Genomic DNA, 25,789 nt, shown 5'->3' with positions numbered 1-25,789 from the left:
TAGAATTGTTGATACTTGCGAACATAAGGGATCTGTGTATTCCATATTCGGGTCAAACCTTTAGGCGACCTCTTATAGAATTTTTATCAAATATGCAAATTAGATCAAAGTGATTAGCAATATATCTATGCTGGTGTGTTATGTGGAGGAAATACACATAGTTCTTTAAATCGTCTTAACGATTGCCAGCGATAGAGATTTGCTCCTTAATGCGCTAAATGCAGAAACAAACGATTAATACCAATTGGGAGTACTAAAAGACACAACAATGGATTAAAAGTGCAGTGAGAAGGTGGCACAAATTGGAGAGAGTGAAAAATTCGGAGGAATTGAGGCGAAATTTTTATTTCGGCAGTCTGTGAAAAGCGGACATGGCCGCTGAAGTAGCCAATGCTCCGATCAAAACGGCGATGGATATTCCTGATCCGATTCCCCCGGGAAACTGGATGGCCCGACAACTCCGGATGCTGAATGACAACAGCGAGGGACTGCTCCCTCCGTCCGCCGGATCCAAGCGCTCCTGGGACAAATACAACACTACCACACACAAGGATTTCTTGGGGCCTAGGGAATTCCAATTGGAGGAGCCAAACTATGAAGTGGAGGTAAGAATCTTTATTTTAAACCTGTGTTAAGCTACATAAGTGGACTAGTACTTCCCTAGCAACCAAAATCCACGAGCTTTGCCAGTAGTGTAACGTCTATGTTACGGTCGCTTGTTTTGTTATTTAACGATATGATAATTAATGTTAATGAACAAAATTCTCATTTATATGACAGCATGCTACTTTTGAATAAAATTTTATGTGTATCAGTTAAGCCATTTCATAATTCATTAAATCTAAAATTTACAAAACACAATTTTCTCTACTTTCTCTTCTCGCGGCGATATCAATTTTTTTCTGCGTAACCTAACTATTTACTCTCTAATTCTCGACGCAATACATTTATCTGTAATAAAGTAATTTCATCATCAATCAAAGTCAAGCCTGTGTACCTAAACAAATGGCTATGGAATTTTCGCGAAAGTATTCAATACAAAACACTTAATTCTAAAATCATTTTGCCTGGTCCAAACTTGTACAAAATGGGTTGTTAAGCCCCCGAGATCTTGAGACCAAGCTTAGAGACATAGTCTCTACAAATTCTATGTACAGCAACTTTAATGATCCTATAGTTCTATTACACTCCGCTAATACGCATGCTTTGTGGGTCGTGGAATACACTAGGTATAATAAGATTTTTGCCTTAGGATATACCATACTTGAGAAAACGTCCTCAAAAAGCGCCATAATCATATTCATTCTTATCGATTTCTTGAAGTTCCTGTGTAATTATCGTTTATAATAGATATGCATTTTGAATTTTTTGTCCGTATTTTGGAATTCAGTTTGCAGAATTTGTAAACACGTTGAAAAAGTTAAGTTGCATTATCTAGTTTGTAGGACCTCGGTGCCCCTGACAAATACGTTATTAAACCTCCATTTAATCGTGTGTTTAGTCGGAGGAAATCTTAACAACTTGTAACAATGGACCCACATATCCTCCACCTTTACAATGATGATACTCATGCATAGTACAATGTATATATCAATTGTATTTTACACGTTCAAAGAGGGTATTTAAAACGTGTTAGTCTCTTCACTGTCTGTAAATCTACATCGTGATGTGAACTATTTCCATCTGTTGTACAGCAGGAACGTAGCATCATACCCCCCCCCTTCCACTTTTTCTCGCAGGGAACATTTTTCTAAAATTTACAGATAAAGAGTTCGAATTATAATGGAGTTCTCCTTCTCCCCCTTTGTTATGTGAAAAACAGAAAAAGGCAGTTACTCAACTCAAATTCATCAAAATCATAATCCATTGGGGGGGGGGGGGGGGTGGTCAGAGCATAGCGTACATATATACCATCAATTTTACTGGGTGTTATTATTTTCTTTTCCATTCAAATTTTTTACGTGCTCCTCAAAAAAAAGGGGGGGGGGGGGAGGCTCCATTTTAATTTACTTTTTTATATGTAAATTTTAAAATAATGTTTGCTGCGCGTTAAAAGTCAAGGCATTTGAATTTACCTTTCACATAGATGAAGAAAAAAGGAACAACTGCATTTATTTCACTGACTTTCAAAAAAAAAACAAAAAGAAAAGGGAACCTTTATATTCACTACCGGCCAAAGTCAATAAATCTTTTGATTCAGAATTTGTATGGAAAATTCTCTATGGGACAACAATAAGACAGCAATGGTTCACCTGGCCTTTATCCGCCCCGTAATGTAGACTATGGAAACTTCAAAGTAATGAATGACTGGGTCATTGAGTATATGGCTTAAATACTTCACCCTGATTGATTTTGAGATATCAGTTCCATAATTACAAAGTATAGTAATAATCTTATCTAGTAAATATTCATTTATTTTAGTCTTACATTTAGACTCTCTCTCTCTCTCTCTCTCTCTCTCTCTCTCTCTCTCTCTCTCTCTCTCTCTCTCTCTCTCTCTCTCTCTCCTTGTGAAGAAACCAATGTTTAATATTTTGTTATAAATAATATTCAATATTTTGACATAATTAATAAGTACAATGGAAAAGCCTTTGTCGTGAGCGATCAAATCCGACTAATCCAATAAAATACAATAAAAATGACCGTCTTAAATCAAACAAATCGAATCAAATGGGTTTTATGTATTTGCCTTATAGGTGAGTTCCCTTTCTGCCGTTAAATAATAATTTTAATCCAGATAGATTACTTCTGTAGGTTTACTATTCAAACAGTTCTTATCAGACTTAATTCACCAATCTTTTAAGCCTAAAACATAGACCAGTGCATATAACATTAATCACTAATGCGCTGACTTTATTCGGACCTAATGTACTGTGAGGATAAGGCAGGGAGCGGATCTAAGTGGTTCAGTGTCAGACTCTGGAAAATATAAAGGATGCCGGAGTCCGAAAAACTTCCGGAAATAGTGGTCTCTGTGGTATGTACATACTAGAAAAAGTTAACAGTCTTATACTAGGTCTTGAGTTCCGGTATATGGATTTTTACTAGATTTTCATAGCTTTAACCGTGTAAAAAATACAAACTATTGATATCATATCTTTTATATGAAGATGGAAGAACACATGAACATTAAGATGGTAAAGGAGACGGGATTTTAAAACGACAATTGAATTCATATTACATCTCCAGTGTTCTAGCTGCCTCGGTCTGAAAGCACGATGAAGTCCCATTGGTTTTTAGAAGTCACGATGACTTTGTTCGTCAAGTACTGCGTATGTAGTTATACACATAAATCCCTGACAAACAAAACGGAAAAAATAACATACCAAAGCTGGTTGAAGGGTTTTGAGCCCTTTTTTTGCCGCCCCCTTCCCCAATGCTGTAAGATCTATGAAAGTTATCCGTAGAATTAAAGAGTGTTTGCAGATATATTTAGTGCTTTTAGTAAAACATATACAATTTGATCGATAACTTCTGGCCCCCGGGCCATAAAACTTAGACGAGCTCACTTTCTATCTCAGTCTCACTTTTCCACTATACATTCCTTTTGTAAAAGTGAGACTGAGATCAAAAAGTTTTATGGCCCCCAGGCCTGGACTGCAGTCTTTGGAAGTAAGTGTTATAAATATGAAGGAAAACAAAATAATTAAAGTTCTGGTATATGATTAGAATTTCGTGCTGGAACCCAAATCATGTCTTAATCGATCTAACCACTTTATCATTTTGGTCATCTAGTAGTCTACATATCAATGAAAAGAAGTTGTAATATTTTTTGATGTAAATATAAATATATATGAATGTGATATTTTAAATTGATGGTTGTAGGCGCAGCATGCGCGGATCTAGAAGGGCGGGGTCCCCCTTAAAATATCAAAATTCCTTAAATTCACATATTGTAAAATTATCGAAAAAAGCCTCCCCCGGAAAACACAGTTATCTCTGAGCCCCTCCCCCCGAAACACAAAATTATAACCCCCCCCCCCCCCCCGGAATACACAATCACCCCCCCCCCCCCCACGGAAAACACAATTATCCCTCAGATTCCGCCCCCCTCCCCGCCCCTGCAAAAAAAGCCCATGGACACATGCACCTGTATATCATACTATAGGGTAAACTGTTATTACAGAAACAAGTGCCTGTGATTGTAGAGTAGGGTTGGTAATCTTCAAGTTTTACTGCTGCAAATCATTGATGAAGCCCATACTGTCATAAAAGTCCCGAAAAATGAAGTATACTGCATGTAGATTTTGGTATGCATGTACCATGCAATCGATCTGATTCAAAATGATTTTTAAAGTATTTGAAGTGCAAAATTGATATATTGATTAATATCCATCAAATAGATCGAAAGAAGTTTTCGGGTATATAGGGTGGATTTTTAATTTTTATTTTTCTTATGCATCGGATCCTTTCATGCGGTATTTCCATGCCTTATTTCAAAGATTTGCCCATATTTTCGGAATTTAGTAGGAGTTGTCTTTCTTTCAAAGAAAACCCCCAGGAGAGTAGTCAATTTGGCAAAATATCTTTTGAAGATGAGTTTTGCCAACACTTCAAGATGAATTTTGCCAACACTTCAATATAGTGACAAGTTCGATTAATTTTTGATTAGGAAATCAATTAACAGGTACATGAATTTCATATTCAATAAATATACACTTTAGAATGATCCTTCAATATATGTATATTTTATCGAGGCAAGAAATCGTTAGACATCAAGACATCGTCCTTTAAATTCCCAGGCGTACGCATAATGACATGTAGCCCCATTCAAATAGTTCAACGGCATTGTTCAAGAACAAACAGAAGTTGAATTCGATCCGAAGCTTATCTTCTCATTAAGTCATTAATTACAGTAATGTGCAACGTTGAATTGTTTTGCTTAATGCAAATTTAGATATGGTGCGAGTATGGGTAAGTCATTTTGATCAGAAAAAGAAGAGAGTTTTTCATTGTTGCATTTTCAAAATATGACCTAAGAACAATGCTTTTAGGTACGAAACATTATCCGAAAAACATTGATCTTAATTATTGATAATTGTGCCTATTATTTCAGTTTCTATAAGACATTGAATAATTCCTTCGTTTGTCTTTGAAACTGCATGCTACCATTGTTGTGTGTTGGGGTTTTTTTTATATCCGAATTCTACAATCTCATTGGTCATATCCAAAGAGATTTTTAAAATATTGTCTCTGATGCCAGTCTTTAAAGTGTGTGGGACATCTATCGATATTAATTTGGATTAAAGTATACATTATGATTATCAAAATTAAAATACTTTCACCATTTTAGAATTTTCAAATTTTACAATAATAAACCAAAAATTACGTTTAATTTTTTTGGGGAAAGGTAACAATTTTAAAATCCCCAGCGGAATTCGAACTCACGACTTGCAAATCCGTAGGCAACCCTCTAACCCAATGCGCTACTCTGTTAGAAGACAATTTTGGAAAAGAAACTATCTACAAAATTATACATGATTTTATTGTGTATTTTGATTATAAAATAATACGTCAGAACATGGAGGTGTCCCATACCACCTTAAAGTATGTGGGTTTTCGTCCGTCCTTCCATCTGTCTGTCCGGACGCCTCAGCCTTGACAATATTTGGTGAAAAGGGTCTTTACAACTCAAGAATACTAAAAAGGTCAAACGGGGTCATTTTTTACGGGGTCATTTTTTTTTACCAATAAATTGCATTAAGACGCAACTGAACTGTTATATTGGCCCTGAGGACATGCATGAGGACATGCATATCACTTTGGTCCGATTGTTGCAAAGCGTTTAATATGCAACTTGAGATTCGCAAGCTGTTATACAATTTACCGAATACCAGTAGTCATACTCTCATTAACGACCAACTCTTCCCTAAATCTTCATTTGAAATGCTAAAGATTACAGTGAAATCCCCTGCACCTTATTGTACCTCGTTCTTCTAAAGAGAAAAAAACCCCTCCTAATCAACGCCGATAATCTTCAATATTTAGGTTATGCTTGAATGGTAGAAGCAATTAACAAATATTGATATGTGGGATCAGAATTTTTAATTTAAATGGCTTAATGTTTACTGTCACCACTCTCGGTAACCAGCCCCGCAGTGTTGTCATTTAAAGCTACCAGCCCCCGTTTCCTCTCTCTATGTGAGTGCAATGTTATATGGAATGGAGTGGATGGAATTTGTGTTACGTTGGTTCTAGTTATCTATCTGTCTGTGTTTTTATTGTAGCCATTCCAGAAGAAGAGGGAGACAGTGGCGGACATCATGTTGGCCCCAAACAACCGCCAGGTAAGATTTCACCCCTCCCCCAACTCTGAAAAGTTTGTGACGTCATTATATCGCACTTGTTGACAAATTCTTTAATTTATATTAATTATATTATTACACTTCAGCATTTGTGTAATTTGCATTTTCTACATATGGAATGTCATTCCAACAAAGAATGTTTAAAAAAAAAAAAAAAATAGATCTCGAATCATCACAAACCAGAAAAACTAATATTTCGTGTAAAGAGTTAGTTCCATATATGCATCAGAGAAAATAATTGTGTACAATTTGTGTGATGTCTATTATTTGTAAAAATATAAGATAGGCAACCGCTGAAATAATTTGATTTTTCTACAGAATACTGCTTAAATTATTATCATCAGAAATGTTTTCCTTTAAGGTACACGTGTATTTGTAATTATCTGTAATTCAAACCCAGACTGAATCTGTTGGTAACATAGCGATATATAGAGGGGTTTCTGTGGAAACTATGGTTTGTTCTAGCATTTGCGAAATATATACACCCTAGGGCGTATAAGATAACGTTTACAGAAAATTATGATCAATTTGAAATGCTAACATTGTATCGTAAGATTCTTAACAGCATGCTCATTGTGAATTTACTTTATATTAGCATTTCATTTACAAAATGAAATGATTTTTGACGTTATTGCATAACATCATAAAGCTCTCAGTGGGCACACATTGAAATGAAAACGTCTAAAGCCATAAATTAACGCTGTCATTGTGTGGACATTTTAGAAAAACCTTTACACGATCTCACCTTAAAACCCAAACTATGAAAATAACTATAGCTGTGTCTTTAACACTGCGCTATGCAGAACTTTAAACTCCTTCTTTCAAATGAAACGGTTTGGTAGGAGACCAAAAGAGGCCTGGATTGACATATTTACAATCAGGGGTAGTTTTTTAATGATCAATTTCTACTCCTTCTCTACCATTAAATTCCTGTCTAATTCAACAAACAATGTTCCATTATTATGGCTTCATTTCTCTTGTTTGCCAAACACTGCAGTTAGGGTTTGTAGTAATTGCAGTTTATTGACCAAATATCGTTTGACTCATTTCAGCTTCTCGCTTCAGAAAAGAAATAATAAATTGCATTCATGGAACTATGTACATTTTATTCATACCCCGGAATATTCGAAATAGAGCCCAATGATAACGGGCAGTAATCGATCATTGATAACAATGTAGCATTTGATTATGAGAATGAGAGTTTGTTTTAAGGGTTTTTTTTCCTTCATCGTGCCAAAGTTTTCTTTTAATGCCTTACGTCGATACCATTCCGGTATTACACGCATATATATACTTACTAATAGACATAGAGTTATTAACCTATCATGATCGCTCTTATAGGTAAAAGTCCGTATCTGTTTCCAACTATACTTCAGCAAAACGGCACACAACATGGGGTATATATATGAAATATCTTATGCGACTTGTCAGCTCATTTTAAATGTAAATCTTATATAAGAATGGTTCTCCCTTCTCTGTATAAACATAACAAAATACGTTATTGCTTCGCTCGTTCCACAGGCTTTCGGCCTTTCAGTTTGATAACCTCCAGCTGGGTACGAATATTACCAATGACACGCCTGAATCGTAAACTTTTTGGCGCAAATAATTTCGTATATATACATATATACCTGCATTCACTCAGTTACAATGCAAAGAAATAATATATATCGAAATGATTCTTTGTCGAAAATCAGGTTTTTTAACTAAAGATTTAGTATCACAATAGACAATGCAACGATAGTGTTGAGATTAACCCCATGTTTTTCCACTTTCCAGACGTTCAACAACTGGCAGATGCCGTCTCGCTTTTCATCCACGGACGACAAAATCGAGCACTATGATCCGCCCCTTCACCTCAAGTCTGAACAGACAGGTATAACCAAATCACATCGAAAAATGGGAAGGTCTACCTGATATATCTAATTAACAAAAAGAAGTCACATCAAAGACGTGAAAGTCTTATTTATATAAGTATATACATTAACTTATTAACGAAATCCAGCATGCTTAGTAATACAGTTCTGTCTCTAATTGGAGAACTCATATATATATAAGTATATACAATAACTTATTAACAAAATGAAGCATGCTTACAACCCTTTCTAACTGGAGGGGTAATTCTAATCAATTAACAGGATGTGGACTAGAGACAGTCGAGGAAGAGATGCAGGCCTTGAATATTTCCCCCACCCCTAAAGCTCCATCCCCAATTAAGCGATCACTGACCAGTTTACAGGGACCACAGAGAGTTAATAGAGAAAATTCACGTGAGTCAAATTAGAAGTAAAAGAAATCAGAAAGCTGTATGTGTGCCAACTGAAAGTCAGACTGAGTTTACTATTTCTTTTAATTTATACTGATGCAGTGCAATTAAAAGGTTTATATCATGTTAAATGCACGCGACTTTGTTATATTCGTGAATTGGTTATAGGAATGTTCGCTTTAATCGTGTTTCACTGTACTCTAAGTTTGAAATCAATATGATTGATTGTAGATTGCTTTTAACAAATATTTTATAGCATTTTATAGAATAGGCGGTGATGTTTGATGAATATTATTCATGTATCTACAAATGAAAAGAATAACAGACTGGATTAACACTATATACATGTAGTTAAACTTATGACTATATTGCATTCGCAAAAAATGTTTAAATTATATAGTTACATTTCAAAACCTTATAATATGTACAGCGATGATGTAAACTACTGTAATGTTCCTTTCATTCGTAAATATACTTCATTATCATTGGTAAGTCTGAATGAATAAGGCCACACTGTGATTTGATATTGAATATTTACTTTATGGGTACCTACAAATTGCACTTAATTTGCAAAGCATCCTGAATTCGTTTTAAGGATATTGGTGCTATCTATATAGTTTCACTGTATTTTCGTTTAGTACCAGAACTTCGGCTACGATCCTGCAGCCCCCGTAAAGACCCCGGGATGAGATCCCCCACTAAGCTGGGTGACCTGACCCGGTCTAGTCCCGCTCTACTCAGGAGCAAGACCGACATGCACCACAGGGTACCCAACGTGAACCGTAGTCTGACCAATCTAGGGGGCGCCACCGCGCAGGAGGATATAGCCTTGAGACAGGTAAACTGATAAAATTTTACAGTATACTTATAATAAATAAATAAATAATGTTACTGTATGCAATACTCAGTTTGTTACTGTAAATCAACATTTATATTTGCGACGATTTTATTTCGCGACTTAATGGTATAATGGTTCGCGGTGAAATTAATTTCGCGAAATTTTAAACTTTAGACAAAGTACGGCATTAACAGATTGGTTTTACAACCCAAAAAATATACCTTCGTAAATTAGTACAATTTTTTTTCATCCTTTAATAACAATAATATTTCAGGAATTTAGGCATTCTCTTCAACCCCAAGTTTTAGATAAAGCTGAGCAATGGATGAAACTGGCTCCCAACGCCGACAGAAAGGTCATAGAAAAAGTGCTGCGCATGGCTGAAAAGAGGCAAAAGATAGAGGGAACCCTAAATAAAAGTTTACAGCCTGACGCCAAAGATGTGGTGGACAAATGGCTCCTGGGTGCAAATGATACAGGTAGACATGTGAAAATACATATACTATAATGGATATGTGTAGATATATATTGACTTTAATGTCTGAGTATTTGTAAAATATTTAATGTACATATAATAAATTGTGAATTTTCAACTGTATTCCAGAGCGCCAAGTGGCTCTTCGGTTCTTTAATTCTCTCGCTGGTGAAAAGTTAATGGGTAAAAACATTTCGGAGCAGAAGAAGAGATTGGAGCAGGTCATCAACGCCTTGGAATGGTAATGATTTCAAAAGTTAACCAGTTATTTTTCGTAATGTACCGAATTCTTTAAATAATTTTAACCTAAAAAAAAGAAAAAGCTGTGTTCATTTAGATGTATACCGGCCGATATATCATGTATAGTTTATCTTACTTATTCACACTTACCGATTGTCAATGAATTCGTGACATTGTGATTGGCCAGGGTTAAAGTTGTTATTGGATTTAGTAAAACACAAATGAAATTGAACCTACAAAATGTTTGTTCAAAGTTGTTATTAAGCTAATAGTATACATTCCGTTTTTCAGCGAGAACGGGAGATTTCCTAAAAATTTACGGTACTGAAATTTGATAACCTCGTAGAACTTGTATGGTTCTCTCCTATACATTCATCTTCTAATGTTACTGTATTTTTAATTCGCCTTCTTTATTTCTCCTTCTACCATATATTTTGCCATCGTTGGAACCGCAGAGGCTAGTCTCGCATACGCTTTTACTCAGTGAGCGTACGCGAGACTTGTCATGGGTCTCTTGCGTACACCAAACTTTACACGTCTCTTGTAGATTTCTTGAAGCACACATACACCAAACAATTAACGTCTTTTCTTGAAGCACAAACAATCATATCTTCTATTTTTCCATCCACTTACTAACACTATAAATATGGATGTTTTGAAACGTATGAAAATAAGACCCTCTCATCAGCGTAACTCTGTGACGTCGTATGACAGAGTTGTTCACATCGTCTGTAAGATAATCAAGCATATATTTACCCAAATAAAGTTACATAAATAGAAAACAAAAAAAAATAATAAATGAAGTTTTATTACAGAGTTTAACAATCATCTGAGCAAATACACTTAATTTAGACTGCTACATGTAATTGCTGCGTCTTGTTGAATACGATTTGCATTTTATTATAGTGAGATCTTAGCAAAATTACAGCATTATCTATTTTAACAACATCCTTTAACTGGTCACGAGAACTTTAAAACTTGTATTAACAAGAGATATGCTTCTTGAGCGTATCATAAAAAGTATATTTACACCATTTTGACGCACCTTTCTTGTCTGTGCACAATGGAAATTGGGTATATGGAAGCACTACGAATTTTTAACAAAGACATTATTTAACTTGAGGTGTAATGCATATTTTTTGCCTTTTTGCAGTGGAAAAGGAAACGGACCATACGCCGATACCAGTAAATTGACCGTCAGGGGCAAAACGGCGCAGAAGAATTCGCGCTTCAACCACCTACGTCTGCTGTCTCCAGGCACGCGCAAAGAGCGCTGGATGCACACCACGTGGCACCACCTGCCGGAGTACAGGAATGATGACGTGGTGGAGAACTGGAGCTCCCACTACATCCGCCCGCACGCCGTCATACCACGCCATTTTGTCATCCATCCCGACTGGGGATAAGACTTTGAATCCCGTTTATATAGCAGTTTATTTTAAACTGTTCTATTTCCTCTATGAAGTTTTATTCAACAGACTGTGATATTTTTACTGCTAAACTTTTCAATACTAAAACAAAAGGGTTTTTCTTGTAATCTTTTACCTGTTGTGTATATTTTCTTACTGTTGTGATATTAAATGGTATAATTTCTACATCTTTCGTGTTGGTTTCTTTTCATTTAAACATGTAAATACGTTACATGTACATAATTTAAAAGTGAACACAAATTATATTTAGAAAATTTCTTTTTACTAGCAATTTCAGACAAACAAGAAATAAATACATATAAAATTCTTCATTGATTACTAAAATATTGAAAAGTGTATAAAATGACAACATTTATACATCATACATGTAATTTGTTCCACAGCAATGGAGATCAATTGGTGATTTTTTTTCTCTCTCTAACACTGTTCAACAGTGTATAGGATCAACTACAGTCGTTCAATGCTTTGAGCAGTCACTGATGTATGTAAATCTAGTCATAAAAACTTAGGTTGGTCTTCACTGTCTGGAGTCCAGGGGGTTTTGAAAAACGAAGCTGGAAGTGGGTTACAGTGTGTGGAGTCAAAGTCGACCATGTAACGAGAAGCCTGAAAACAGGAAACAAGAATGACATTTAATTACAACACTTGTCAGGCTTAAGCTGCATGTTGTATTATATTATGACCAAATCAATTGTTTTTATCCATGGATCTAGGAAAGTTTAAAATTAGATTGAATGGTTAAATCACAGATATAAAACTTGTTTTGGGATTTTATTAAACAATTTTAAATGCTTCTATATACATCACTCTTAGTCTTATATGAGTTAAAGCTGGATGGCTTTATCCATAAAGGCATCTGTTTTGTTGTTTATAGAGTGTGTATGAAAGGACTTTACTTACTAAGTATAAAGTCATTTTCTTTTTCTCTTCTTCAGAATAGCCTTCTCCTGAAAAGCATATATAAATATACATCATTATTTGCATCAATGACAAATCTTGAAAACTCAGATGATTATTGTATCTTTAAAGAACTAGAAAACATGGCATGTCACATTTAATCTACAAGTAATGAAAAGGCAAAGTATTCAATGGTTTTCCTAGCTTTCTTTCTTGTCAGTCCAGTAATCAAACTAATATCTATACAATTCATATTCATCTATAAATATAAAAATCAATTACAGTAATAGAAATGTATATATAAAGCTAAATATTTCCAGGTTTTTGGTAATTTTTTGCAAATTCAAGATTTTTAAGAATAAAATACCCCAGAAACAGGATCAAATATCCATTAGTCCTAATTTCTTAATTTTTCAATCAGAACATTTAGTTAATCTAGTTCAGTTCATTTTTTTAAACTTAATCAAATTGTACATCAACAAATACAATGTAGTACATTAATGTTTATACCCAATTTTACTTCATTCTGGTTTTGTGATTATGATATTTAGAGAATGAATCGCCTACTGTTCATATTTTTCAAACAATGAGGTTAGTATCACATGTATCTATACCTATAACATACCTATATTACAAGGAAATGTATCGGAGTTGCTCCGTATATAGGATCTAATTTTGGCTAAACATTCGTCTTCATCCACCTCATGTGTCTGCCATAAGTCCTCTGTAGAAAAGAAAACCAAGCAATGAATGCAGCAAAGCTCTATACTCCATAGATCCCCTTACAAACTTGCAAATCGTACACCAATGATTTTAAATATTGCTGTTTTACCAGGTAATTAGATTTTATGATTTGTCTTTAATGGTAAGAAATTCAAACTTGAACAAAGTAATAAATATGTCAATTTTTTCTAAAACTGCTTTTAAAAAAAATTTATGCATTCTTAAAAAAGATATTTCATAACATTTTTCTATTCCATATATGACTGATGAGACTTTCCTTTTACGTCTATAAATTACCCTTGGTGTTATACAATGAAATCTACAGACCTTGTTGAGGTTTCAGCCTGGCTAACCAATCAGCTAACACAGCCAGGGTACTATCATCTACTATACAAGGGTATCTGAAATAAAACACAGATTACAGGCACATACAATCCATCCACTAGCAACAATACATATATATCATACAAGGTATCTGAATTAAACAGATTGCATATTTTTTTAAATTGTAATGATAATTTCTTATCAGGAATATCATACCCAACAAATAATTTTGAGCTTTCATATCTTAATAGGGTTAATTTATGATATCCTGCATTATTCAGTTTATTGTATCTGTAGAAGTTACCTATGTTGTAATAACTTGATTAGAAGATAGTTTCCTCTGTTGGAGTATAGTTTCACTCCTGTTGGGTCAGACCTACAAAAAATATAATGCATGTACTTAATAAACTACTATTAAAATGAATGATTGCAACAAACCATACATTCAGTGTATAGTTCATTGGAAACTTTTCCAGAAAAAGGGTTGGTAAATCAGACTAACTTAGTTGTGATCATTTCATCCCTGGTTCTTCTTATGAGAAGTACAGGACCTGAATATCTATGGAAAAAACAATCAATACATTTTAATCTCATACACAAAATCACAAATGTCATCTCACATTTTTTTAAAATAACACTGAAAGAATGTATACACTTTTTAACACAAGTAAATATATACAAACCTGATAAGCTGTTCTGCTATATCTAAATTAAGGTATGATCTAACTGTAAACTCTACAAAGTTTTCTGAAAAGACACAAAAAATCTAATAAGAAGTCAATTTGAATATGATATTCAGTAGCTATACACTGTACATCATTAAAATATTTTTAAAATCATGCTTTACACATTAATTTGTGCATATTCTTGTGAATGTCAAAACTTTTACTATATAAAATAACAAACACATTACATGTACTATGAAACAAATTTCTCTTACCAAAATATTCTGGCATTCTTGCCTGAGCTAATGGGACAACATCGTCAAAAGTTGCATCTATTACCTAAGAAAATTCAGGGAAAATAAAATGACAGATTTCAATATAATATGATATCATACGTTCATTTTTTATGATACCATCTTCATCTAATAGCATTCATAATTAGGTACCACCCATATTTTCCTCAGCATGTACTTACAATGTATTTTAAGTCTGGGTAGTTCATTGCTACCCATGAAGCAGTATATCCACCAATGGACCATGCAAACACAGCAATGTTATCAGGAGTGAAACCCAAGCTATTGATAGCATACTGCATAACAGCATCTACAGCATTTTGTTCTTGAGAAGGTAATGGAATACCCTGTTTAACAGAAAACCATGAAGTAGTCTGAGCTTGATATTGTAAAACCAGTCATTTTTATCATTCATTGCGGAGGAATATTACATACAGTGCTCCCTGAAAACCCAGGGTGGTTCCATCCCAATACAGAGAAGCCTCCCTCTAATGGAGTCACAGTACAACCAATTTCATAGAAACCGGCATTACCCTCACAACACACAACCTGCGGCAACAACAAAGAGAAACATTAGTAACCAAACTGTGCCCATACCTGAATCTGACATCTTGTCATCTTTTACAAAACCATTGCCAGTCTTATTTCTACTGCATAAGAGAAGTATGTTTGAACATGGGATTCTGGTAAACTTCTTGAACATCAACATGAAACAAGTAATATGCTATCATGGAAAATCAGTTCATACAGTGCAAAATCATCAATCCACTGACCAAAGTTTTTCCATTCTGGTTCCCTGAGTGTCTCCTGTCCACAAACAACACATCTATCTCATTCCCGTCTGCTGATAGAAGTTTGGCTCGCTTTCCTTGTTTCTAAATGATAGTAAAAGCAAGCATATACAGGGGAGTCTGCAAAATCTGTATAGGAAATTAAATATTTTAGCATTGAAAATGAAATGAAATGATCATATGCAATTAAACTCACTTCCTCTATCAAAGATGCTCTGCTCTGACTTAAAACAGGACCTTCAAATGTAAGATAAGAAAAGTTTACTTTAAAAATGTGTCCCTTGCTAAAATAAATACACAAACTAAAGGTAATAACATTCCAAAAGAACATTCTGTCAATAAAAAGGTTTTTCAAGTAAAAGAAACCTGCATAATTATTATTTAAAAGGAATAACTTTTTATTTACTTAATGCTGAAATTCTGTATTTTATCACTCACCCACTAAAGAGTTAATCAGAGCTGTAGCCCCTGGGTAAAGCATCCTTTTCCCAAATGTGTGTACAGCTAAGTACCTACATGTATAACATAAATTCAAAAAATGATATGTCTATAATAATGTTACGTCTAATTGTAACACTTTCCTGATAAAAGAACAAAAAATGAAAAAGTTTTAATTAATTTAAAATTTACTTATATGAAGTTCTTAATTTGATAAATCTTACCCAAGAATCCTCTGTGGAAGATTACTTATGTTAAATTCAGTTAGCTTTGGTTTCGATATTTGTTGATGGATTTTCTTCACTTCCCTTGATTGTAAAGAAAAGTTGTTTCAATGTGCATCAATGTAAGGTACATGTACATGTTGCTGCCATAATGTATGTATATAGCCTTTCCAATTTTTTTCACAGAAGAAAAAATAGGAAGGATTACACTATTACAACAATAGTGTGGGAGAGAAAATGACATATATAACCACTTGCCAAGAATAAATACCAGTACATGCACAGTAAGTCATATTTAGAGTTAAAGTTTTCCTCTGTATGGCCATACAATAGGAAACAAGTATTCTTAATGACTTGTGACAAGCATATAAACAAACCAGTTTCTGTGTTTACAAACAACATACCCATTTTCTCCCATACGCCAATCTACTGGCCATGCCCAAAACTCAAAGTCATATCTAGCCAACATTTTCTGCAAATGAAGAATGAAGAAACCATTAATGTGTCCATTATCAAATATTTTCATGTAATAAAGGAACATTCAGTACAAGGAACATTCAGTACATGTCTTTGGTCAACAATTACCTTGTTTTGTTGTGTGAGTGATTTCTGGGCCGCACTGAGCACACTAAGGAAGGTCAGGTAATCAGCATTGCTATAGCGACCAAACCCTACAATGTCATTGGATGATTTACATCACATGAATAAAGTATTGTGTCATATGTCATTTTGCAGAGAACAAAGTTGTTAACTTAATTGATGATGATTATATTTCTTCTTTCTGGTTATGGAGCTAATATCTTGAGCAATATTTTTTATTTTTATCTGCTATGTTATAAATGATCCATATACACGTACTTGTACTATCAAACAAAGTCAAAGAACATTTTTATTAGGAGTTCAACTCTCCTATGCAGTGACTCAGACAAACCGAAAGTGAAACAGTGTTTGAACCTAAGCACAAATCATTGCTGCTGACAAGACGTAGTTCTTGAAAATAATTGAAGAATTCGATGTAATGTATGCTAAAGCATTGTTTTTCAAGGAAACTTATTTATAAATACCTTGAAAATAGTCAGATTTTAAATGGTACAAACAATTTAAATATTTTTTGTAGTCGTATGTATTCCTATGCCAGAGTTCAATATAGTCTCGTTCAACTCGACGCTTGACTGTCTCCGTAAATCCTGGAGATTTACGGTGTCAGTCAAGCGTTTGGTTGAACGAGACTTTAGTTCAATATTGCTTGGATCCATACAATTTTCGAGAAATATTTCTACCACTGATACATAGTTTGATTGAATTAATTTTATCTTCAAATATTATCTAACATTATTCAAATGGGGGTTTCTCGACATTCTTGTCGAAAAAGTCCAAAAATTCATATTATAAAAATGTGCGTAATTCAAATTAGAAACTACATGTTCTTGTCATGCAAAATAACATATCAAATAAACATAGAAAAAAATCAACTCCCGTCAGTTCTTCAGTACTTTGATCTCTTCAAACCCCCACCCCCCTTTCTAAAATATATATACATGCATTGAAATTTATACCTCTGGTTATATAAGCCACAGTATAGATGACACTTATTGAGAAGGCAAACTTTCCTATACTAATGAGTCCCTCTGATGAGAAGTATCCTCTTCTGTACAGGACAGTCAGAACTACAGGGCTGGTCCAGTAGGTGAAGGACATGCAAAACCGAATCTGTAAAGAAAGCAGAATCATTCATTCTAATTATCTTAGTTATTAAATGAATATATTATTTTATTAATACAAACATCATCAACAAATAGGTAAAGTCATTCCAGATGTATTGATATATCTACTGATACTTTTATAATGGTTGTGGTGCTTTTCTTTTAAAATAAAAGTTTTAATTGATTGAAATAATTCAGAGGTTTAAAAACCTACAAAAAATAAAAATATGATCTTGAAATTTCTAAGGTATTTAATATGCATGTTGATAACCTTCAACACATTTACCAAATTTTGCTTTATTTCTTCAATTTTATCTTTAAATCTTTTATACATCATTACAAAATTTTTATATACTTACAACGCTAATAAATTTATCTCCTGTTGCTTCTACAAGGTTTGCTTGATACACTTTCCCCTGAAATCAAAGAAAATATACATCTGATCAAAATACCTGAGTAATTTCTTTATTCAGACACTGTCTTCTGTGTATCGTCATTTTTTAAAAGTGTTAATTACTTTAAAAAACTATTGAATGGTTCATTAAGATAAAAAGGACATTTTTCATTTTCTGTCAATTTTGTTTCATTCTGCATAATCATATTGCAAATGTTGCATAAGTAAAGAGCACTGTTAGAAAAAAAAAATGAAATTCATATCGTTAGCTGACACATATTTACCGGCCCTTCGTCGCTGGTAAGTTGTCTTCTAAGTTTTGGTCCCCTAAAAGAGGCTAACAATTTTTCTAATACCATGTTGATAGAGAAAGTGGAGAAGCCTTGGGTAAAACTATTGAATCTAACTACTGAAACAACATTATGAAACAATTTTAAAATTATGCTGGTTTTAATTGAATTTTAACACATATTGGCCTAGATAATTCTAAATATTTTGAAAAGTTTTTTTAATAATCAATGAAGACACACTTATGAAAAATGATGACTTTTATTGTAGTTCTTAATGTATCTAGCGTTATACAGCCCTTTTGATCCCGAACCCGACCTAATTTTGAAAAAATAATTACGATTTCATTTTGAAAAATAATTACGACTTATTTGATTAATCTCATATATAATATTTTTGGAAATAAATCTGGAATACAAACGGTCAACTACAGACAGTAATTTGTGAGTTTGATTCAATTCATATTTGGTGATATTCGTTTCCGTCTTTAGTGCTACCTTTCCATGAACCATGCGTACATGGTGATGTATGGTTGATAGGATTGTTGCTTGTTTTTAAATTATAAATTGTCTTAACAAAATTGATGTTCAGAAAAAATTGAGTAAGGTTTGATCTAACCATCGTTTGCATTTTGAATTCGTGTGAAGAAGTTGTAGTTAACAGTTGAAAATAGCCTGTTCAGTTGTGCTCTGCTGAAAACGAAAATAGAAATTCGGGAGACGATTCTAGAAAGGATATTGAAGACTGCCATTGAAGACCATGGATATTGGAGAGGTAAAGCAATTTCTAATTTTTTTCTAAGTGTCGATCAAATTAGTTAGAATGTAGACTAGGTGCTTGGATCTTAGCTAATGAATTATCAATATTCAACAGTTCAAATATAGAGAGGGAGAGAGATCTTAATATTTTCATGAGCCTGTGTTACCACGATCCAAATCTTGCAATACTCCTTTCTGCATTCTCAACAGTACCATCAAAATGAGTTATATCCCAGATGGTATATGAATTTGAAATGCAAATATTGAGAGATCAATCTCCGAAACAATAGTAGTGCTCAAAGTTCATTCATTTAATTTCCTAAGCTTCGTCAAGATGTTGAAGAAATGAGAGATTTGTTGGTAAAAGCCACTCGATCTCGGGTGAAAGATATTATTGGCGTTGAGCTGAGAAAATTAGAACATGAAGTATCACGACTGGAGAAGGCAGCAGCAAATCCCGTCTCGTCAACAGAAGTACCACAGAAAAAACCAAGGCCACAAATCCAAACCCAGACGATCACTAATTATGGTCAGTATTCCTGTTTTGATATTCTGTGCTATGAAAAGTTATATTGAGTTGAGCCTTGCAAAAATGGGTGTTTTCCAATGGTTTTTCCACTGGGAAACATCGAGCGCATGCTTGCTAATGTACCACTTTTAATTAATGATATGATGTTTGTAATTATAAGAACAAACACATATGTAAAACCCATACTTGAGAAGACCTGCACTCTACATACTTGCCAACCTCCAACATGTGAAAATCTGGTCATGACCAGATTTGGAAAGTAAAAAATCTGGTCATTGCGCGTAACGACATTCACAACATATTTACCATGCATTTCATTAGGGCTGGGACGATACTGTACTGAGCCGATTCGGTACATATCACGATACACGAGATGCGATACGATACATATCACGATACATTGCAACTAAATGAAAACATGAATAAAGGTTTAAAATTTATTCAATCTGTCGATGTATTACCGCATGTCCAAAGTTATTTTGTTATATTTATAATGAGCCTTGCACAATTTACAAATTACTTTAGTCTCATATACACTACTTTTTCATAAATTAGTAATCCAAAAGTTTTCCACACTCCAGATTTAGCTTCCTAACTGTTTTGACAACTTTACGAGGTTTTCCGCCATCTTTGTACTTTCATATTAGGCGCGTGGACTAAAAATAGCCGATATATGAAGCTCGGATATTTTTGGAAAATAAAAAAAAAGTTCCGTAAGGTATCGTTGTATTAATGGTAAATGTATCGATCTAAATATCGTCAAAATAAATACTGCGATGCACCGGTGCATCGGTGGATCGTCCCATCCCTACATTTCATAGGTATATACAATAGAAATATGTGTTAAATCTTATGTGTTAAACTTTATTGCAAAGAAGCATTTTAAGTAACAGTTGCTGATTTTGAATTTTGTAAAGTGATCTGACACAGAAAATGGTAGGTTGTGTTCAGCTAAAAAAATGCAAAAAGAGTTTTCGCTACATTAACCTTGCTTTTGAACTTTGTAAACGATGGCATGAAAGTTGTAAGTGACTTGGAAGACTTTTGTGTATTAAAAAGCATTTTATACATGACTCAGCGTTTTTGAATGTTTAGTCAGATCATTTTGGGCACAAAATCCAATATTCAAATGTGCGTTACATAGAACACAAGAAGCCTCGTTTTGTAATCGATTACTTTGTTTTACACATGGGAATTCATTTTCCCAGATATGTTGACAGGTACAAAAATATCGTTTTCTTTTTGTTGGTTTTGATTCCGCTGGCCCCAATGAACCTTTTCTTATTGGATGCCTTCACACTTAATGATTTAAACCTTTGGTTTGTCAAAACAACTCACGATTATAATTAACACTTACTGTGTCTTATAGCCATCGCATTGTTTACGTAAATCCAAGCTCAGCTTTGGTTCATAACTGGAAGTCAAACGCGCAACGTAATTTACGAACCAAATCCGGAAATCGGAGATTTTCGGGATGTTCGACAAAAATCGGGTGAAAAGCATGACCCGCCGGGTCATAAAAAATAATCGGGTGAAGGGTCGAAAAATCGGGTGTGACCCGACGAAATCGGGTCAGTTGGCAAGCATGGCACTCTTTACTATCAAAGGCAAAATATGAAGGGAAAATGACAATACACGTATTTTCATTTGTTTTAAAAATTGCAAGAATTTGTCCATTTTTGTGATGTCATAAATGAACAACTATTGGACAATGATGACTAATATCAAGATAAATGTGACAGACATCCTCTGTATAACGTTTTATAAAAATTTGATTTTGATACAATACTACACTAAAAATAAAAATTTGTTAAAATTGGGGGAAGATAATCGACAATACCAAATATAGTCCCTTGGTAACCATTGTATTATATTTATTTACAGCATTTAGAAAAAAATATCTAAATATTCTGACTCAATTTTCAGCTTGGGACCAGTCTGATAAGTTCATGAAGATCTATGTCACAATTAAAGGAGTGCATTCTCTTCCAAAGGAAAGAGTTACCTGTGAATTTGGTAAGAGGTATGGAAAATGAATTTTTCTATTGATTTATGGCTCATCTAACATAATATTGACAAGTTTTTTATTTGTATTCATTCAGGTCAATAGAATCTTGCATTAATAAAATGTATTACAGAGAACCATGATGTTGAATATTGGCTTACATATGACATTTGATCTCTAGATGTATATTTTAATATATTTGTTATTTGGACATATTTCATAAAGTAGAGTGTGTTAACAATCTTCTCATAATTTTTTATTCATGTTAATACTTGGTAAACAATAAGCATTATAGTTGTATACGAATCAGGGATTTTTAACTGCTATGCTACAATGAATGAATCAGAACTGAGAGATACATGTGACCTGTTGATTTGGACAGTTTTAATTGTGATAGTACACTACTGTTACAGAATCAGACTTTCATTTCATTGATTCTCCAACAAACTGAAATACAGAATATAATGGTGACTTGTCCTGAGCAAATATCAGATAATATCATCAAAGGAATGTCAGATAAAATCATCAAATAGAGAATTGTAATTATGGATGCCATTGAAAAAAATTAATCATTTTATTTGTGTTTTGATGAAGAGATAAATAAATACCGGTATATGAATTGGAAAATCAGGAAATGTTGAGTGATTTTATATTCCAAAAGGTTGTGCCAAAAGACACTTCAGCTTAATATCAAAGCTTTTTTTCATCTGACAATCTAATCAAGAAATATTTTTGTGTGTAAAAAATACCCAAACCATTCAGAAATATACCAGCTATAGTTTTGAATTGCAGATAATTTTATTAGATGTGGAAATGGGTAGATAAAGTGAATGTGGTTATTAAAAATTTAAGAAATAAAGATTGTTTTATTAAACAAGTACTTTGTAGTAAACTCAGTCATAGGACTTCATGTCTATAAAAAAAATGATAAATTTGGTTATAGACTCAATAATTTTGTTTCCGAATCAATGCTCTTCCTAGAAAACATGAACAGATTTTTTGAGACTATTGAATGAGCATTGATGCAACTCTAAATCAGTTTGGACTGGACCATTTGGTCAAAACTTTGGTAGAGTTATCTCCCTTTGTATGCATGGACTCTTTCTGTTTCAGGTCGTTCAAATTACAAGTGGAGGAGGAGGAAAACAAGCGCCGTTCTGAGCTGTACATATCCACCCTGCTGGAGGATATCAACCCCGAGGAGAGTTGGTACAAGGTAAGACATTAAAAAACATTGATTGGGGGGGGGTATAAGTGGGGATATATATCATAGTTATAGTACCATATTATAGTTCAATTGAGTTATTGGGATATCCATTAATTGAAATTTATGAAATCTGTCACATTTAACACTTCCCCTATCCCCACCCACCACCCCTCCCCTAAACATGGTGAGGAAGTGGCTATCTTACATTTTATTAAATATTTCTTGCATGAATTTTTTGGGTTTGGAGATGAAGGCAATGAATTACAAATATCTTGAAAATTTTGGTATGTGTTTCAGTTGGTAAGGTGCAAAGTACAGTCAAGGTAACTGATAATTTGTCGAAAATCTTTTAAGCTGAAAACAGATACAGTGCTTCTGATGCTCAAAAAGAGTACCACAGGAAAAACATGGCCGTATGTCACCTCTGGTGAAAAGGCAAAGAAAGCCAAAGAGGACAATGAGAAAAAGTAAGTCAGGTTTTAGAAAAAGAACACTTAAGGTAGTCCTATACTCGGCACTAAATGGGCTCAACCATTAAAAGCTTAGCTTTAAATGATATATACACATTCTAGCAATACATATTCAAAAGAAAATTTGTATGTTTACATGCTAGTTTGTTTGATATCACCTCTCAGACGGGTGTACCCCCTTGCGAAAATTATTGACAATTATGAAATTTGCCAGACGTCCGTTTTTCCTAAAAATAATTACCAATTTTGGGAAAATTAGAACTGAACATACAAAATAGAGTATAAATATTTATCGAAGCCATATCTCATCAATAATTTTGCGCAAATTTTTGTAAGTAAGTACGCTTTATGGACCTGGTGTATCAAAATAGAATACAAAAAATGCAATGCTAGTATCGCGTTTGGTAATTTTTTTACTATTTTATGGACTCAAACTTAAATTCATGGTGTTTATTCTATAGATTGACATCTTAGAAAAAAGAATTGGTAAAATGAATTATATGTTGACGGATTACTTTTCACGCTATAAGCTCTAAACCAAGTAGACCCTAACGAAAAAATCCGTAAAAATCACATTTTGCTACAGTTTTCTGCCTAGATCTGTCAACAATGTTAGATATCATTTAAAACTTAATTAATTGACGATTGATTAAATTCGAAATAGCTTCTGTCTCTAAATTTAAACCGGTTTTAGGAAAAGAAAAAGAAAAATTCGGGGGGGGGGGGGGGGGGGTCAAAACAAAGAAGATATAAGGCTTAGAATACCTGAGATCCTGGTTAATCAGAAACTTCGTTTTTCATTTTACTTTAACAGAATCGAGTTTCTCAACATTATTCATTTCTATCTCTCTTAGAATACATATATTACTGTTCTAATTGCTTATTATTGCCATTGTTTACAACAGCGATGTAGGGCAAAATCAATACCGGGTATCAAAAACGCTTTGTAAACGTCGAACCAAAATTGTAAAATCCGTATTATGACGTAGTGCGATACTCGGACTACTTTAAATTGTGGTTTGTCACTTCAAGTCTGTAAGGAAAAAACTAAGACTTAAAAATTTCTTAACAATTTTTTAAGTTATTAAAAGTAACTGTGAAAGGTTTGGATTATTCAGATTATACAGACTTTCTGATACTTCTTTTGTGTAGGCCGAAAATGGATGATGACAAGGACCCTAATGATAGCCTGATGGAAATGATGAAGAAGATGTATGATGAAGGGGATGATGATATGAAGAGGACCATCGCCCAAGCATGGACCCAGTCCAAAGACAAAAAGGGTGGCCCCTGATAAGCCCCAACCCCCTCTTCAACAGACCAAAGTTGATAGGCATGTCAATCAAATTGCTGTCACTCTAAAACCTATGAGGATGAGACTTTCTGAGTAATCATTCATACATGTCATCCTGTACATGTACCATTGTGTGATGAATGTTTTTGCTATTACATGTGTATCACCTTTGATTCATAGACAGTAGATTTGAAGCTAATAAACTACAATATATTTGGAGCTAATAGAATATAAATTATTTTCTTTGGAGAAATTTTTTGTGTGTGTACAAACAATACAGAAACGATTGACTGATATGGGGATTTGCCGACTTTCTTTGCATGAGTGTACTTCTGACACCTTCGTTTTTGTTTGAAATTACCGTTTCTAGGTGATGTGTTTTTAGCCTTTGTAGTTTATTTCTGTAGTACATAAATGATAGACCTTGCTCCATAAATTATTAAGAAAGACCAGAAACCCTTTGAATCTTATCAGGGGAACACGTCGAAATTCACGCACGAAAGACTCCAATAATGACAGTTCAATACAGTCATACGTTATTTGAAAGGGGTTGTTATGAATCATGTAAAGTTTAACCGTGGAAATAAAATTTTACACGAGAATGCAAGTGAATGCATTAAAAAAATTCAAATAATCTCCGCTAAAATTGCAAGCATTTATAAGGCCGTCTTTGGGACAACGAGATTTCAATGTGGATGAGAGAGTACATTATATTAAAAATATCTGCTGTTTGAACAGTTTGAATTGAACAATTTTTCACAATTTATTGCATTTTGATTTTATTTTTTTTACAAAGGTAAAAATTATAACAGCTCTAGCAGGTTTCAAGCTCATGGCTTGCCAAATGCGCTACGCATTTGAAAAACAAGATTTAGGAATAATATGAATCTGATTATTATTATTAATTTAGTTGTTAATATATGACCAAATTGGGGTGACCTTTGCCTTTTTTTTATTATAAAAAGGGATTTTTTTTTGGGGGGGGGGGGGGGCAGGGGGGTCACGTATAGACGAGAGTTGATCTCCCATCAGGTCCTTCTTTACGCCCTGCTCTCTGATTTCGAAATCATTTGAGGTCAAACATTTGCGATGATGGATGACTCTGGATGTTGTGATTATGAATAGAAAATTCAGTCAAAATCTGAGTCATTCTGTAATATGGTGTAAATTTCGGTATTGTCCGTATCCAGTTACACTGTTTTTCCATGAACAACGGATGATTTGTGGGAAAA

General features: G+C 33.8%; 3 protein-coding genes across 6 annotated transcripts; 2 read left to right on the top strand and 1 right to left on the bottom strand.

Annotated features, from left to right (window-relative positions):
- Positions 1 to 4: 4 nt before the first annotated feature.
- On the top strand, positions 5 to 11,721 carry LOC128156578 (uncharacterized). 4 transcript variants are annotated; one of them, XM_052818754.1, is made up of 9 exons: positions 8 to 605; positions 6,228 to 6,287; positions 8,085 to 8,181; positions 8,444 to 8,575; positions 9,210 to 9,409; positions 9,684 to 9,888; positions 10,014 to 10,125; positions 10,416 to 10,445; positions 11,278 to 11,721. In XM_052818754.1, exons 1-9 carry the CDS (start codon positions 372 to 374, stop codon positions 11,528 to 11,530), a joined length of 1,323 nt encoding a protein of 440 aa, XP_052674714.1. In that variant the 5' UTR covers positions 8 to 371; the 3' UTR covers positions 11,531 to 11,721. The 4 variants fall into 4 exon arrangements, with proteins under 4 accessions (XP_052674715.1, XP_052674714.1, XP_052674716.1 ...); XM_052818756.1 differs by lacking the exon at positions 8 to 605 and adding an exon at positions 2,823 to 2,977; XM_052818757.1 differs by lacking the exon at positions 8 to 605 and adding an exon at positions 4,829 to 4,914.
- Positions 11,722 to 11,794: 73 nt separating this feature from the next.
- On the bottom strand, positions 11,795 to 18,425 carry LOC128192061 (phosphatidylserine lipase ABHD16A-like). The gene is made up of 19 exons (XM_052864476.1): positions 18,291 to 18,425; positions 17,972 to 18,028; positions 17,466 to 17,619; positions 16,495 to 16,580; positions 16,314 to 16,381; positions 15,910 to 15,993; positions 15,686 to 15,759; positions 15,444 to 15,484; positions 15,230 to 15,331; positions 14,892 to 15,005; positions 14,639 to 14,803; positions 14,439 to 14,502; positions 14,182 to 14,245; positions 14,001 to 14,057; positions 13,803 to 13,874; positions 13,502 to 13,575; positions 13,077 to 13,175; positions 12,455 to 12,501; positions 11,795 to 12,160 (listed from the first exon to the last, which is right to left on the bottom strand). Exons 1-19 carry the CDS (start codon positions 18,363 to 18,365, stop codon positions 12,050 to 12,052), a joined length of 1,608 nt encoding a protein of 535 aa, XP_052720436.1. The 5' UTR covers positions 18,366 to 18,425; the 3' UTR covers positions 11,795 to 12,049.
- Positions 18,426 to 18,664: 239 nt separating this feature from the next.
- Positions 18,665 to 24,776, top strand: LOC128192062 (calcyclin-binding protein-like). Its single transcript, XM_052864477.1, has 6 exons — positions 18,665 to 19,068; positions 19,377 to 19,581; positions 21,508 to 21,604; positions 22,700 to 22,802; positions 23,148 to 23,260; positions 24,416 to 24,776. Exons 1-6 carry the CDS (start codon positions 19,054 to 19,056, stop codon positions 24,555 to 24,557), a joined length of 675 nt encoding a protein of 224 aa, XP_052720437.1. The 5' UTR covers positions 18,665 to 19,053; the 3' UTR covers positions 24,558 to 24,776.
- Positions 24,777 to 25,789: the final 1,013 nt, after the last annotated feature.

This window comes from Crassostrea angulata, chromosome 7 (genome assembly GCF_025612915.1).
Source record: "Crassostrea angulata isolate pt1a10 chromosome 7, ASM2561291v2, whole genome shotgun sequence".
Lineage (NCBI taxonomy): Eukaryota > Metazoa > Mollusca > Bivalvia > Ostreida > Ostreidae > Magallana > Magallana angulata.
The sequence above is the reverse complement of the archived record's forward strand: the minus strand, read 5'-3'. Positions and strand labels throughout refer to the sequence as shown.

Coding starts and splice junctions, on each gene's coding strand:
- LOC128156578 (XM_052818754.1), top strand. CDS start 372: ATGGCCGCTGAAGTAGCCAATGCTCCGATCAAAACGGCGATGGATATT. Junction 9,889..10,013: donor CCTGGGTGCAAATGATACAG/GTAGACATGTGA, acceptor ACTGTATTCCAG/AGCGCCAAGTGGCTCTTCGG. Junction 10,126..10,415: donor GTCATCAACGCCTTGGAATG/GTAATGATTTCA, acceptor TCCGTTTTTCAG/CGAGAACGGGAGATTTCCTA.
- LOC128192061 (XM_052864476.1), bottom strand. CDS start 18,365: ATGGTATTAGAAAAATTGTTAGCCTCTTTTAGGGGACCAAAACTTAGA. Junction 12,502..13,076: donor TACATTTCCTTGTAATATAG/GTATGTTATAGG, acceptor TATGCTTTTCAG/GAGAAGGCTATTCTGAAGAA. Junction 12,161..12,454: donor AGAAAATGACTTTATACTTA/GTAAGTAAAGTC, acceptor TCCTGTTTTCAG/GCTTCTCGTTACATGGTCGA.
- LOC128192062 (XM_052864477.1), top strand. Junction 19,582..21,507: donor CCAGACGATCACTAATTATG/GTCAGTATTCCT, acceptor CTCAATTTTCAG/CTTGGGACCAGTCTGATAAG. Junction 21,605..22,699: donor ACCTGTGAATTTGGTAAGAG/GTATGGAAAATG, acceptor TTTCTGTTTCAG/GTCGTTCAAATTACAAGTGG.